Consider the following 14,495-nt stretch of genomic DNA (forward strand, 5'->3'; position numbering starts at 1 on the left):
AAGCTTTAAATACAGCAATATTGTCTTTGGATAGAACAAAATGTATCCTATATTTGAATTCAACAAAACGGTCAATATTTATTGTTACTTTAATTTAATTTAATCCATTTTGAACAGACTAAGTTTTGCAGACAACTCAAATATTTATTTCACTGCCAAAGATACTCAAATATGTTATGTGTATAACACAACAATGTTCTATCTATATAATATTGTCAAACGTAAATTAGCAACAGTTCAACATCACTGCATCGATATACATCAGAGGTGGTCAACATATTTGTTATTATAATCGACTTTTAGCAAAAAAACTATTATGTAAATAACCAAAAAACCCATTGACAAACCTATGACACAATTTAAATGACCAAACATCGGATTGATATGGTTTTTCAACAGTATACGTATGGGAAAAATTTTAATTGGAATGTTTTTGTAAATATTTATTTGGAAAGTGATCAAGGTATAGAGTAAAACCCTGTTAATTTAAAATCGAAGGGACAAAAAAACGAAAAAAATTCTAATTACGAAATACAAAATGTAATGTATTACTTAAGTATGTGTTAAATTACAAATGCTGATTTTTAAAAGCATAAAAACTACTAATTTTGTTATATATTGTAGTTTTTCTGTATTTTTTAATTCACAATGCTCAATTTATGGAAAATTTGTTAGAAATGTAAATCACAGAGCATACAAAAATGCAATTTTTAAAAAGTAATTACAAATAATGCCACAATCAATCAACAATTGCTTTGGTCATACCTGTCACACATAATGATTTATATTTTATCTGATAATTTTATCATTATCAATAACAAAATGAAGATCACAAGACAAATAATTACAAAAAAAAAACAGTAAAAGGAAAACTGAATAACCAACTGCTCGCATCCTAAATTTTTTATTATCTATATTGTGAAACAATCAGTTTTACACAAACAAGATAATATAGTGAGAACTACTTTGAAAGTATAATATGTATTATATTGACAATATAGCTTATAACCTTGTGACATGGAAGTATTTACCGTATTGACTTTCACAGTAACAATTTTATATAAAATATTTGTAATACAGAGGAACCCTGATTTTACATCCATTTGCATGTAGCTTCTGCAGTCCATTTTAGTACATTTAATTCCCGATTTTATGTTTTTCTTTTCCGCAATTTAAGTCTGAAATTTTTAACATTCAAATTATTTGACCATGTTTAATTCAATGAAAGACATTGAAATTAATTCCAGACACGTCATTGCTTAAAAAAAAAACATTGTCGGTTCAAAAGAAAAAGAACATTCTTGAAAAGGGGAAAGAACACATTGACATAATATGATCCAGACCAATTTACGTTTGCCCTTTATCTACATTCCCTTCAAGAATGTAAAATTGTGGTTTCACTGTAGGTATTTAATATTCTTGAGATAAACAATTCCAGCTTGCCGAAAATCTCAATGCTTTAAGCTATAGGTATTTGTGCAATAGATAATATTATTATTTTAACAATCATGGTACATGCGCACATAAAGATTGCCTAAAATACAAAAAGGCACACATATTTATTTTACTTGTAAAATTCAGTGTCGCAGTAACCAGTTACAGCAACTGCAGCAAGAAGTGCATTTCTACGATTGCTTTGCATGCAATCCTACTGTAAATATTCATCATGCGTAGTCTAAATATTTGCAGCAATCTACTAAGTCAATACGATACCTAAAAACAAAATGGCATACTTTTTGTAATGAACATAAAAATATTAGTCGGAAAACTTATTTTTTTGATTTGAAGGAAGATTTTTTTTCAAATCATCGACATCCATAGCAGACCGAATTTTATGAATGTAGAACTTGAAAGTAAACTTCTTATTATCAAATATAAAATTTTTCAAGACATTCAGGGGAACTCCCACACATTTTCCATTCTTAAACAACTCTGATACACTTTCGACATCCGAATGGCACACTTCGACAGCAGAAATTTTCTTCGTCGGTTCGTTTGATTTATAAATGGCTATTTCATACTTCCACGTGTTTTCCAGCTCTCTGTCTCCGATGTACTGAATGGCCCAATAGGCAGCTTTCTGAGCCGGATCAATCTTCACGTGGTAAATGAAGAGATCTTCGCTCAGGTTGACAATTTGCATGTCTTGCTGGAACACCGTGACTGAAAATTCCTCAAACAAAGTTTGTCGGCCGGCTCTTAGCAAACTGTTTTTGGGATGCAATTCTCGCGTATGCTTCAAAATATCTTTAAGACTCCCTGAAAATAACATGAAAATAATTAATTGAACACCTCATATGACAACACGGTAAGCAGGGAAACCCTTTGGTAGTTCTTCTATTCTGTCTGGGTTTACTTTCATAACGTTGGATGATGGTTATAAGGTCGACTATATTAGACATCTCTGCTTGAGATCCGATTTCATATGCTGGTTATCGAACAAAAATGTTTATGTGACTTTATTATAGAACCTAACAAATTATTAATTGAAGGCATTTTCAACGTCAGATTTAGATTTAAAGAACAGAAACAGAAATGTCTACGTCTCCAGTAAGCATGTTGACTATATAACCAAACACGAATAAATAATTTTGATCCAGAAGAGGTCAAGAATGTAGCCACGCAGACAATTGACAGGTGCATACAACTTCAACTTTTTCAGAAAATAAGGATCAGTACACCTTCCCAGGTGACAACAGGTAAAAATGCTTTAAGAGCAAAAGTGATTGAGCTTTAATATTGTGAAAAGTGAGCCTACCTTGAAGGAAGATTGTCAGAAAATACCCATTAAAGAATTATCGAAAGGATGTTCTATATATTTACACATATATGTTAAAATAAAGACTGGAGGCAAAGAGTGGAGGTAGGCTGTGGTTATCTGATATACATAATGCACACTAAATGTTACCAGTCATACTTATTTGTCTTCATTGAACTAAGAATACAAATTAGAGATGTTGGTTAGTTTTAAAAATATTTTTTAAATGAGCCCTTCTTAAACCAAATCATAATATGTAGTTAGAAGAATATTTTTATCTTTTATCTATTATGTATCTGCAATTTGTATTCTTAGTTCAATGAAAACAAAATTAGTTTAGTGCGCACTATTTTTGTCAATCTCCACGGCCTACCTACACCCTTCGCCACTGAAAGCCATCGAAGAAATTTCTTCTGGACTAAAATAAAGTTAAGACTGCCATATAATGAAACCATATTCAAGAATACTATCCACTATTAACGTACCACATAACTTTTAGTGTTCAATAATTTGGACAGAAAACTAACATAACAGCCACGATCTTAACAAAGCCCTCAATAGCGAACATAAACAATAAACACTTCTTGCCCACGAGAAGAAATTGCATCTGCGCGCATATCAGTGGTTAAGCGTTTCCACTATAACGAAACATAGAGTATACATAAAAAAAATGATTCTTATCCCAAGAATTCGTAGAAGCGTACTTGCACGTATAATGTTGAGTCAAACAGCATGTCAAGATCATTCAATTCGGATTGAAATGACATGACATGAAATAAGACGCTTCGTTGACCAAGCAAGACACGATATTACATAAATCGAATTACACTTACCAACCCAGGAACAATTTTTGAAGACGAGACCAACGGGGCACAAGCGTTGTCGAAAGGAGCAATCTTGAAAGTGGGCCTCTACTTTATCAGTGGTTGAGACATGCCCACAACCATAAAGGTGATTATGGCATTTAACACCAATCTGTTGATGAAAACATATATTTTTACCTAATTTATTAAATGTTATATCATTTACAAAAATAATCATGCCTCACGAAGCTGTTGGTGAAATGTCCACTTCTCAAGCTGTGAGGGTGAGTCCGAATCCCATATTGCATGTTGTTTTTTTATATTGTATGTTTAATCCAAAGCAAGGACACAATCAGTTGGGCACTTGGTTAATTAACCATTCCGAGTCTGTTAATATAACTGTAATCTATCGTCCACGGAGTTGCTTATTCTTTTGGTACATATCTTTGAGGATTTACAGTATTTTCTTATTGGGAATAATAACTAGAGAATTCCACTGTCTTTACTTATATAGTGACGTATAGAAGGTATACTTTTCATATAAATTTGTTCCATACACAGTAAAAAATTCACCTGTGGCACAATTTTGTTTAGTATTAACATTTTGTATTTCGTCCTCATCCTCCAGGGAGGAAAAGATTGACAACTATGTATTAACTATAAACTGATGACAGCTCAGTAGTAAGAAGTATTATTTTATATCAATTTAAAAAATTCAGACCAGAATAACAACAACTGTTTCAGGCTTCCAAATAGAAAGTCCCAAACCAGATTAAAAAAAAATACTAATAACCTATACTAAACACAGATTTGCAGTACAGGAGTGGTGCTTACAAAATTTATCACGCACACAAGGCCAAAACAAAATGCAGCATGTTTTGTAACACGTGTATCAGAATTATTTTCTCAAATTAGGATGAATGTATGTAATTACCTCGGTTATGATGGATTCCAATGCATAATTCCTTATTTGACTCATTTTCCCACGACAATTTGGGCACACTGGTTTTGGCAACTTATTGCTGCATGAATTACATACGTTGTGTCCTCGTTCGCACATAAAGATGGGCGATTGCATTATTTCATAGCAAACCGGACACTCCAAAGTGTTCATTAGGACACTAGACGTCACCGACAAGTTGGAAGTTGTCGCAGTTGAGCTGAAAGCAAATATCAAAAGACATTAAAAGTGTGTTTTCGCAACATCAATAGGATCAGGATAACATAAAATACAACAAACTGAAATGTGGACAAAATGTATTAGGTTTTGAAGACAGAAGTAGAGATCAGTTGTCAGTTGGCCAACAGAACAGGCGAGAGCCGTTGAGTTGAGCATCTGAGTCAGACAATAAGCATTAAAATGGAGAGTTAAACAAGAGAAATCTGTATATTTGTTTTTATATACTGACACCAGCTGAGAAGAGAGTCAGTACTGTGAGGCCTTCATCCAGCAGTGGATCTGCAGCTTTATTAAGTGTACCCTCAACGAGTTCAATCTACCACACTGAAATTAGTGAGTAGTCATCACTTTGGTTACTCAGCGCAACTTGAATCTATCGCAAGGTAATCCATTGATTGCGCATTGTGCATTTTAACAAATTATTCACGTATTTTTGTAATGCACATGCGCACTAGAGAAAACAAATGTCATTGGCAATTATGTATCTAACTAGAGTGATAATAGATTTGCGGATGACGGATGGTTTACTACAATGATTATATTATTATCTCCACATATTTCTCACCCTAGGATGTCAGTCAGAAGGAATATTTGTATACGTAACTAAAACTATACTATTATTGTATGAAAACCAAAGAAGTTTCTTGAACCTTTTCATTCAATGTCAATTTGAAAACAATACAAAAAATAATCTAAACTATGCCTAGACGAAACCTTTGTGAAACTAATTGTATGGAATCGTATGTATGTCTTAAACAAATTATTTACAATGTAATTAATGTGACTTCTGTATACTAATTTCACGTCTACGAATTTAATGACTTCACGCCCTACAGAGGTTGCGGATAATACTCACGACATCACGACCCGCATCATCATGGGCTGAACAGAGATATCATTTATCGCGGACACAACCGTGTTTAAGATTTTTTTTAAAAAGAGTATGTCATAATAATTAGTCATCGATATATTATTTATGTAGATGAAATTCTAAATTCTAGATGTAGATAAATAATAAAAATTAATATTAAATCTTGGACGTTCTCCGTAAGGAATAAAAAAATAATAATTTTTCACAAGTATAAATAGATATCATAAATAATTTTGGTTATTGAGTTGTGTTAGTGATATCATTGTTTCAATTCGTTTATAAAATTGGCGGCTTTACTTTGGCGAAGTTTTGGAATACCCTCCGATGATGCGCATATTAGAGTGAAATATAATAATATAGATCAAAATAGGGAGAGCACCAATCCGGATAACGAAAAAATGTGAGATTCATATCCCACTCGGTCGGTCTTTCTTTTTATGTAGGTACTATTATCTGAGGTTATAAAAAATTATGTATTTTCATAATTTAATAAATTGAATAAAAAAAAAATATTTTAGTAAATTCAAAAATCGTATATTATTTTATGTACAAACAAATAACTAGACAATCGACTTGCGTACATATAACATCCGGTTTATTTTGTTGACTCATCCTTATCAGCAATCTTATCCATAGCACTGATCAACGTATCGCCAATTGAATCAAAGGGGGATTTTTTTTGTATTGAGATAATTTATTACGTACATGGGCATATCTAATCGGTCAGTGATAGGATTTTCTAAATAAACTATTTTTTTTTATTCAACGAATAAAAGACACAATATTTGAGAATGTAACATTCTATAAATACTGAATATACATAATTTGAAAACATCTCATGCATGTGTATGCATGTTATAAAAAATGCATGTTGCATGTATGCATATTAGAAAAAATCATTTTGTAGAAAAAAATACGACACCCGACGGGACTTGAACCTGTACCTACTGGATACTCGCCAGTATGCTTTTCCAATTAAGCTACGGGCATTTAATTGATTTACGACGATTTTAACTAGTAGTTGTTACATGAAATGCTTATCGAATTGCGCTATATAGGATTTTCTATTATAACACCAACACGAAAGTTCTATTCTCATAACCAATCTTCAGGTCCAGCCAGATGCGGATTTAACCATTCAGGGGCCCTACTCGCAGCACCAATTAAGGCTATACCTCAGTCGAGGCATGGTCTAAAAAGATCGTGGCTAGGCGATGCGCGGATTGTGCAAATGACGCGTGCCGAACGAAATATAATTTGTCATATAAATCCAACATGCGTCCATTAAATGTTCTATTACTAACAATAATAATATATTCATTGACATGTTTTCTTTTTCAAGTAAATGGGTAACGTTTTTTAGTCATCTTTACACGATTTAAGAATTAATATCATCACGAAACAAATTGACGTGTTCACAGCTCGACGTTCGCTCTCCGATTGCCAGCGAGTCCAAAATTTCGTCGCACCTGTATTTGAAAATTATTTGCCGTTACACTGAAGTACCGTCTTAACGGCTCTCATATAAAAAAAAAAATATATTTTAAACAAAATTTAACTACCGACCTACCTAAAAATGGCGCAAAAACCTGCATTTTGTAATTCCTCATAGTGTGTAGATGTGTAGGTATATCAATTTTGAATGCTTTAATTTTTCTTCGTCTCAACAATATCACACATAAGTGACATGTAATGGCTCTAATATGAAAACAATTTATAGGGGCCGGCTTTGTTCAATGCTATGATAACTGTTTCGACAATCATCAAGTCATCAGTATAATTGAATATATTTTTATGTTTTGTTGTATTTTGTCTTTTGGATCATATTTGAGTTTATCTATAAACTCTGTTAAACAGTGACCTCTCTCAATATTCAATGACTCATTTTGTGATATGACAAAAAAAATAATTTTAGAGATGATAATGGCCTGAAATCATTACATTACATCACATTCTATCACGTTAGATGACAGCGCATGACATGATGGTAATATTGTGTTCGGGCATAATAGTTTTTAATTTACTTGCTGCCTTCATTCTTTGCAATAAATAAACTTGGGTTAAAAACAGCATTTTCATATTTTTCAAAACATTCCTGCCAAGAATTTGATTATTTTTACTCCTGAATTTGGGGCACACTTAGCAGCATGGGGTCCTACTCTTGCGCTTACTGAGAGTACCGGTAAATCCGACCGTAAGTCCAGCAGGAATGAACATAAATAAAATAAGATATCGAAGTTATAAACAATCATCCATACGGTAGCTATGGAGGTGAATCGTGGACCATATCAATAACAAATGCCGAACTGATGGATATGTTCAAAATGACCAATACACAGACCAGTAAATGATGCAAGTGTTTGGAGAATTCAGTCTAAAGCCTCAATTACAATGAGCTTCTTTACGAGCTGTTTATTAGCGAATTTAAAAGCGGGCGATTCAGCTACTGCGATTTGATGATTACACACAAAACTTTCCATTCGTTGAGAAGCCACAAGCCAGCGACTATTTTGACAGAACGTAGTTCGTTTTTTTACCGGGAGGTTGGTACTGCGCTCTACTGCGCAGATGCAGTAGGCCCACACGCCGCGTGTAGCGTGTAAAGTTGACCGGCTTTCAACTTTTCTTGGTAGAGTGTTTACAACCTGCTTATTAGCTTATTCGATGATTACACTGGGCGACTTTACAGGCAGATTGTAAATTCGCCAATAAACAGTTCGTAAAGAAGCGCAATGTAATTGAGGCTTAATGATACAGTATAATATAATCTTAGAATTAGTAACTCTCTGAACAAATAAAAATGCTCCAATCTATTGTCATTTTAGTAGTAAAAAAATGTATTCTGTAATTACCCGCCTGCTGATGTTGATGGTCGGTTATGAGACCTACTCCTGTTATTTGCACCATTGTTATTATTCCTCCCTCCTCTTTGAGGTTGCGAGGATGGAGGCTTTCCAAATCCCTGTTTTGGGTTACTCGCCATACCTACAGCTCAAGATGAATATAAACCTGAAATGAACAATACAGAATTAATTTACAACTAAGTAAGCAATACTATGCCACATACTATTATTGATTGTTTTATATGGCAGACCATAGACAATTTATGCGGATAGGGTTTAGACCAAAGATGTTAAAAAAATCTTCTTCTATAGAGATGTGAGATTAAAGTCCCACTCCGTTGGTCTTATGTAACTGTCTGTCGGTCTGGTTATTTAGTGCATTATTAAATGTTTGAAATTCAAGCAAAAAAGAACGTCTGATGTTAGCTACAAATGACTTAACATTGCAGGTTCATTTGAAGGGAACTTCACACTTTTCTACTATGACATTCCACTATAATTTCAGATTCAACAAATTAGTTAATGCACACATAATTCTATGTGTAAGATATGTTTGAAATTGAAGCAAAAAAAAAGAACCACTGATCCACTGATTCAGTTATTGTCTACAAGTGACTTCCCATTGCAGGTTCATTTGCAGAGAACTTCACAATAATGCTATGACATTTCTTTGCTAATTTGCAGAGAATATAAAACGACAGTCCGTCACGATGAGCCAATAATACTACAGTTCAACATTATCATTTTAGTCGAAAAATCATGTAAAATTTGTGTAAGTTGTCTGTTAGAACTTTAAACCTTTATTCTAAGATATTCACATAAAACGGCACTCATACTATGGATTGCAAATAGAAAAACGTCAGGGTAACAGCAACACTGAGAAAGAACCATTTTCTTTAAATACGCTTTTTACCGTAATCTGTTTAAAAATGATAAGACACATTTGATTGGTGTATTAAGCCTAGACCAGACCAAAAACATCTGTATACTATGTTCAGTGTTTCCCATTTGCGTCGGGAATACAAGACCATTTGTATCATAGCATATTAAATGTTCAGAAACAATTTTGATACAACTTTTGAACAATTTATATACAATGATCGATGTTCACCAAACCAATGTTATCTTGATTTGGATTAGAATTTCAGAATAGACTTATCTATTTTCTTGTTATCGGCTTAAATCAATACCATGTAGGAACCTTGCATATTTCTTGGTGTAAAAATACCACATATGAACCATACGCAGATGAATAATGACATAAAAACATGAACACGGAGTTGAACACTTATCGCAATATAGGTAGTGTATATTTTTCAACCACATTCATATGTATTTATCCGTTTACAATGAATGAAACTTGCACTTGTAGACCTTGGCAGACTAAGAATTCTATGGGCAGACTAATTTATGAAGGATCTTCTATTTTTGACATGGTTCATCCAGTTATAATATGAAAGTGTGGTTAATGGTAATCCCAGTTCTCAAAACCAAATGCCGCACTATCAACAGTTGCATTTTCTGACGGTGCTGCTTGATGATAGTGGGTTATTGCATCTTACAAAGCCTCAAAGCGGTTGCTTGTATACTGCGTTTCGACAACAACTAATTAAGAGGATACTGGGAATTTATTGGAATAACATTGTAAGAAATGAAGAGATACGACTACGCCTTTTTTCACATCGATGGTGAAGATGTGACATTAGATATGACTCAGCTACGTACTACAGATTCCTCACAAGAGTCTCAACTTGATCCGTCACTTTTTTTAAGTCAATCTCTGACGCCGCTTTCAGTCGGCAAAAATTATTTACATAGTGGATTCTTCAGAGTGACGGGATGATGGTATGACCTGAGAAAATGCAAGAAGACTAGCAAGTGACGGGGATTCATGAAAGTACTACGAAGTGTTTATAAAATGCTCCAGCTAAAAAGCCAACATGGACAAAGCAGAAAGACTATCTATTGAAATGATGTGTCACATATAAGGTAATACTAATTATTATTTTTATCCTGTAAAACATATTATTTTATATTATAATTGCAGAATATTTCTTATCAGCTATTTCCTGGCACCGCGCGTATGGATACAATGTTCCTGCCACAGGATATCGCAATCTAAATGGCTCTTATCATCCAAATAAAGGTAGTCATTATTCAGTAGCGGAACTTCATATTCATGGATTTACTGCTAGCAGTTTGTATTATCACAGCCATAATAAGAAAATTCACGTGCAAACACGTATTATCGTGCAAGTTGTAAGATTGCATGCGTGGATCAAAAAAGTTCAGCTGCTTCTAAATTTATATACGATAGTTGGAACTTGCATGACATATGCGCATGTGCAGTAGCACGATAATGACGAACCTGTCGGAAAAAATATCAACTACATTTTGACGTTTACCAATTTTCACAACCTATCAAATAGAACCATACAATGACAACAACACGTCTCGCTTACGTTTGAAGAATAATAATGGCGAGGCAATTGGCACTTTTATATATTATAAACTGTTACTTATCGCGATAGTTTAATTTACACACTACTGGTGCCAGTAAATCCATGCACGTGTACAAGCGCTATAAGCTCGTACAACAAGCAAAGAACGTGCAACGTTGTTTTACATACCCAATAGGTACATATTAATTTAAATGATTACATAAATCATGTGAAGTTACATCACACCACTCAATCAACTTAACGAGTAATAGAAAAAAAATATTTTCAGTAAATTTTCACATTTTCGAGTCAACAAGATCTCACGTATTTTTGATTTCAGTGGTTTGGAAGGAACCTTCATAGGTAAAACAATTAATTGACACAATGTTTATGTAGGTTGTCAGTTTTTATAGTATATTAGTCTATGGTTTTTATTATTGAATGTTCTGATACCTATAATGTGTTTCTAGATTAAATCACCGTCAATACAAATGTCATTTAATGTATTGTTAAAAAGATAATTATTATGAACTTTGATGTATGTGTTACGCCGAATGTGGGAAATTGAATATTACATGAAATGGGCAAAATTTTCCCTAATTCATGAAAAATGCAAGCCCGTTACCTTATTCATGAATTAGACAAGATATCTGGAGAGTGTGTGAATTCGGCAGTAATTTTTCTGTCTAGTTCATGTATTGGACAAATTAGATAGTAGCGCTACGGTGGTATTTTTTGCAACTAAACTAAATGTATCAAAATGCTCATGCATTGGTCAAAATGTACATATATTATCTATGGTCAAAATAGATGATCGCGCTCCGGTGGTATTTTTTGCAACTAATCAAACTAAACAAATGTGTCAAATGTCATTGATTATAATATAAAAATATACCAATCAATAACTGCAATGACGTTCATATCCATTTACTATGCGCAAAAAAAATCTAGAACTATAATATGATAACGGAAGAATTTTATTGAAAAGTATTTTCGTGATTTGATTTGTACTTGGTCGATTGAATGTTTGCGATAGTTTGTTACACTTGATAGCTAACCTCAAAATGGACATTCAGTTGAATACTTTAATTCAGAATTACAAAACCTAACCTAACCTAATAATAATAATATTATATTATGTCCAATTATAACTAATAAAACCATCCGTATTAAATTTACTTGTTCTTCTGTCATGTTGACAGTTCAAGAATTCCATACCCTGGCGAATTCATGTACTCAGCAGAAAATTTACCTAATTAATGAATAAGGCAACAGGCTTGACTGTTACATGAATTAGCCAAAATTTTGCCCATTTCATGTACCTAATAGTCAATTTCGCACATTCGGTGCAACATTATGTACCTAGGTATGTTAAAAATGGATCCCGGGGTTCCCCTCAAACTTACACACTGTTAAGTAATATTTCACCATGGCCTCGCCTACTAAGCCAGAATATAATATAGGTACCTACCTGACAATAAATATAATAAAAACAAACAATGCAAGCAGATAAAATACCTAAGTATGATTGGATTCAAACCTGAGTGCTGGTGACATACGAATCAAATCTAGAAGTTTAAAATTGGTATGGTGAAATACACAGTGAGAGTAGGTAATACCTATGCACAAACTTATAGGACTATAGGTAGGTAATATGGTTACAAAAAACACTTACGACTTTGATAAAGAAGTACACCGACGAGGTAAATAAATATTTTACTTAAATCCAGTAACCGTAATATAATTTTTACTGGTTTACAATGATATAGGTATTATAAATTCACACAGATAATATGGAATACGTAACAGCCCTCTGATAAATGCTAATCGTTAGATTGTCAATAAGAGAATGATGAAAATTCAAAATAAAGTGTAGTTCTCAGTTGACGCCGTAATACTGACATTAACTTTGCCGATCAGTGTTGCCATCTTTTCAAAGTGGAATTATAGTATTTCGTCACCGTTTTAGCAAAACCATCTATGTGCACTTTCTCAAATTGTGCAGGAGAAGGATAAAACTGAATAAAAAAATAATGTTACATTTAAACATTAAAATTATGAAGAATGCTTTATTATAATCAGAAAATGGTCTAAGATTATTATTTTGTTTACAAAAATCTTTTATTTTTAATACAAAAATAATAAAAATACAGTTTGTGATGTCACATAAGTTGTTTTGACCGTTTTGTAAATACACATAGTTTAATTTATTCATCAAAATGTGAATAATAATAAATTCATGAAAAACTGTTACATAAATAATAGTTGAAATATACATAGTGCGTTCGTTAGTGATAAATTGCAATATCATTTTATTAATTATTAATGCAATAGTGAGATGATATTATATTTATAAGTTCGTTTACTTTCTATTAGCAGGTTTAAATGTTAGGTTATCGTAGAAATAGTGGTGATCTTTCTCTATTACACTTTTTAATTCCTGAAGATGTATGTATTTCGACTGCGATATGTGCAATGATTCATTATATATATTACAAAGGCAGTCAAACGGTTGCACTGATAAAGTTGAGTTTGTAAAAGATTGTTCCATCTGGTAGATACTGTAACATTTTAATATCATATACAACAGGATCTCCGATTCGTTTTCCTGGTCTGATTGAACTTAATCCAGATTTAATCTTATCCATAATTCTTAAAAAATCAATGACATTAATTTTATAAGGTTGTTTTGGTCTTGCTAGCCGCATACGTGCTATATAATCAGATGGTGAATATATTGGAGGCTTAAAATACTTTTCTTAGGTGGCATGTGCACTATCGGCCTCTATCATGGTATGGCCTTTTTCCAGAAAAAGCTGTTGAATCTCGATGTTTTTTCTCTCTAAAGATATAACTTAGAGCAGTAGCGAATAATTTATTTCGGTTTTGATATCCACACCCATCCGATATTAGAATTATTTCATTGTATTGTCCTGCTTTCGATGAGATGAGACAAATTCATTAGAAGATACATTATGAAGAATGTATATGGTGAAATTGTGTAGTTGCAGTTTTTGTTTATAATACATTTGTGCCTGTGTTTTGGACATAGCAGCACACTTTGGAGATCCATTGTGATTACTAACCGTCCAGTAATACTTCTGGTACTCTCCTTCATTTCATTTTTGGTCTTCTAGCATCTTTTTTTTTTTTTAATAATGTGGCTATTGTATTCCATTTCTGAAACATTCTTCATTTTATAACTACAGCAGATGGCAGTGATGGCACACTGATCTTTACGTGGTTGGTGGATACTGATTTTTTGGTGGTAAATATACTGGTGTATATTCTGCTGCTTTATGACCATTTTCCAGAGACCATTTTTTATATTCATCATGCATTTTTATTTTGGATCGGAAACACGATTCCACATACACCCTGGAGGTATTTTCTCTGCAATAATGGCTGGGAACTTTGGAATTATATCCAACCATAATGTAACATTTTTCCACAAATCTCTCCGTTTTGATTTTTGGTTGCACTACCAATTATTTATCTTCAGTCAGATTCTTATTACCTGTCATTGTTGCTTTCAATTGGCCACTGTCATCGATATGTTTGTAGTTGTTTATCCAACTTTTAAATTAATTCTCGCCTAT

The 14,495-nt window shown here is 33.0% G+C and overlaps 1 protein-coding gene across 2 annotated transcripts; it reads right to left on the reverse strand.

The window, feature by feature from the left end:
• Positions 1 to 111: 111 nt before the first annotated feature.
• LOC147063470 (uncharacterized) lies at positions 112 to 12,731 on the reverse strand. 2 transcript variants are annotated; one of them, XM_085959738.1, is made up of 5 exons: positions 12,572 to 12,731; positions 8,465 to 8,621; positions 4,496 to 4,721; positions 3,592 to 3,733; positions 112 to 2,259 (listed from the first exon to the last, which is right to left on the reverse strand). In XM_085959738.1, the coding sequence occupies exons 2-5, from the start codon at positions 8,593 to 8,595 to the stop codon at positions 1,757 to 1,759; spliced, it is 1,002 nt and encodes a 333-aa protein (XP_085815864.1). In that variant the 5' UTR covers positions 8,596 to 8,621; positions 12,572 to 12,731; the 3' UTR covers positions 112 to 1,756. The 2 variants fall into 2 exon arrangements, with proteins under 2 accessions (XP_085815864.1, XP_085815865.1); XM_085959739.1 differs by lacking the exons at positions 3,592 to 3,733; positions 4,496 to 4,721; positions 12,572 to 12,731 and having other exon boundaries at positions 431 to 2,259; positions 8,465 to 8,575.
• Between the last annotated feature and the right edge of the window lie 1,764 nt (positions 12,732 to 14,495).

This window comes from Rhyacophila brunnea, unplaced genomic scaffold (genome assembly GCF_057557595.1).
Source record: "Rhyacophila brunnea isolate RB1 unplaced genomic scaffold, BYU_Rbru_1.0 scaffold_9, whole genome shotgun sequence".
In the NCBI taxonomy this organism is placed as follows: Eukaryota; Metazoa; Arthropoda; class Insecta; order Trichoptera; family Rhyacophilidae; genus Rhyacophila; species Rhyacophila brunnea.

Coding starts and splice junctions, on each gene's coding strand:
- LOC147063470 (XM_085959738.1), bottom strand. CDS start 8,595: ATGGCGAGTAACCCAAAACAGGGATTTGGAAAGCCTCCATCCTCGCAA. Junction 4,722..8,464: donor CCATCAACATCAGCAGGCGG/GTAATTACAGAA, acceptor ATTTGCTTTCAG/CTCAACTGCGACAACTTCCA. Junction 3,734..4,495: donor TGGAATCCATCATAACCGAG/GTAATTACATAC, acceptor TTTCATCAACAG/ATTGGTGTTAAATGCCATAA.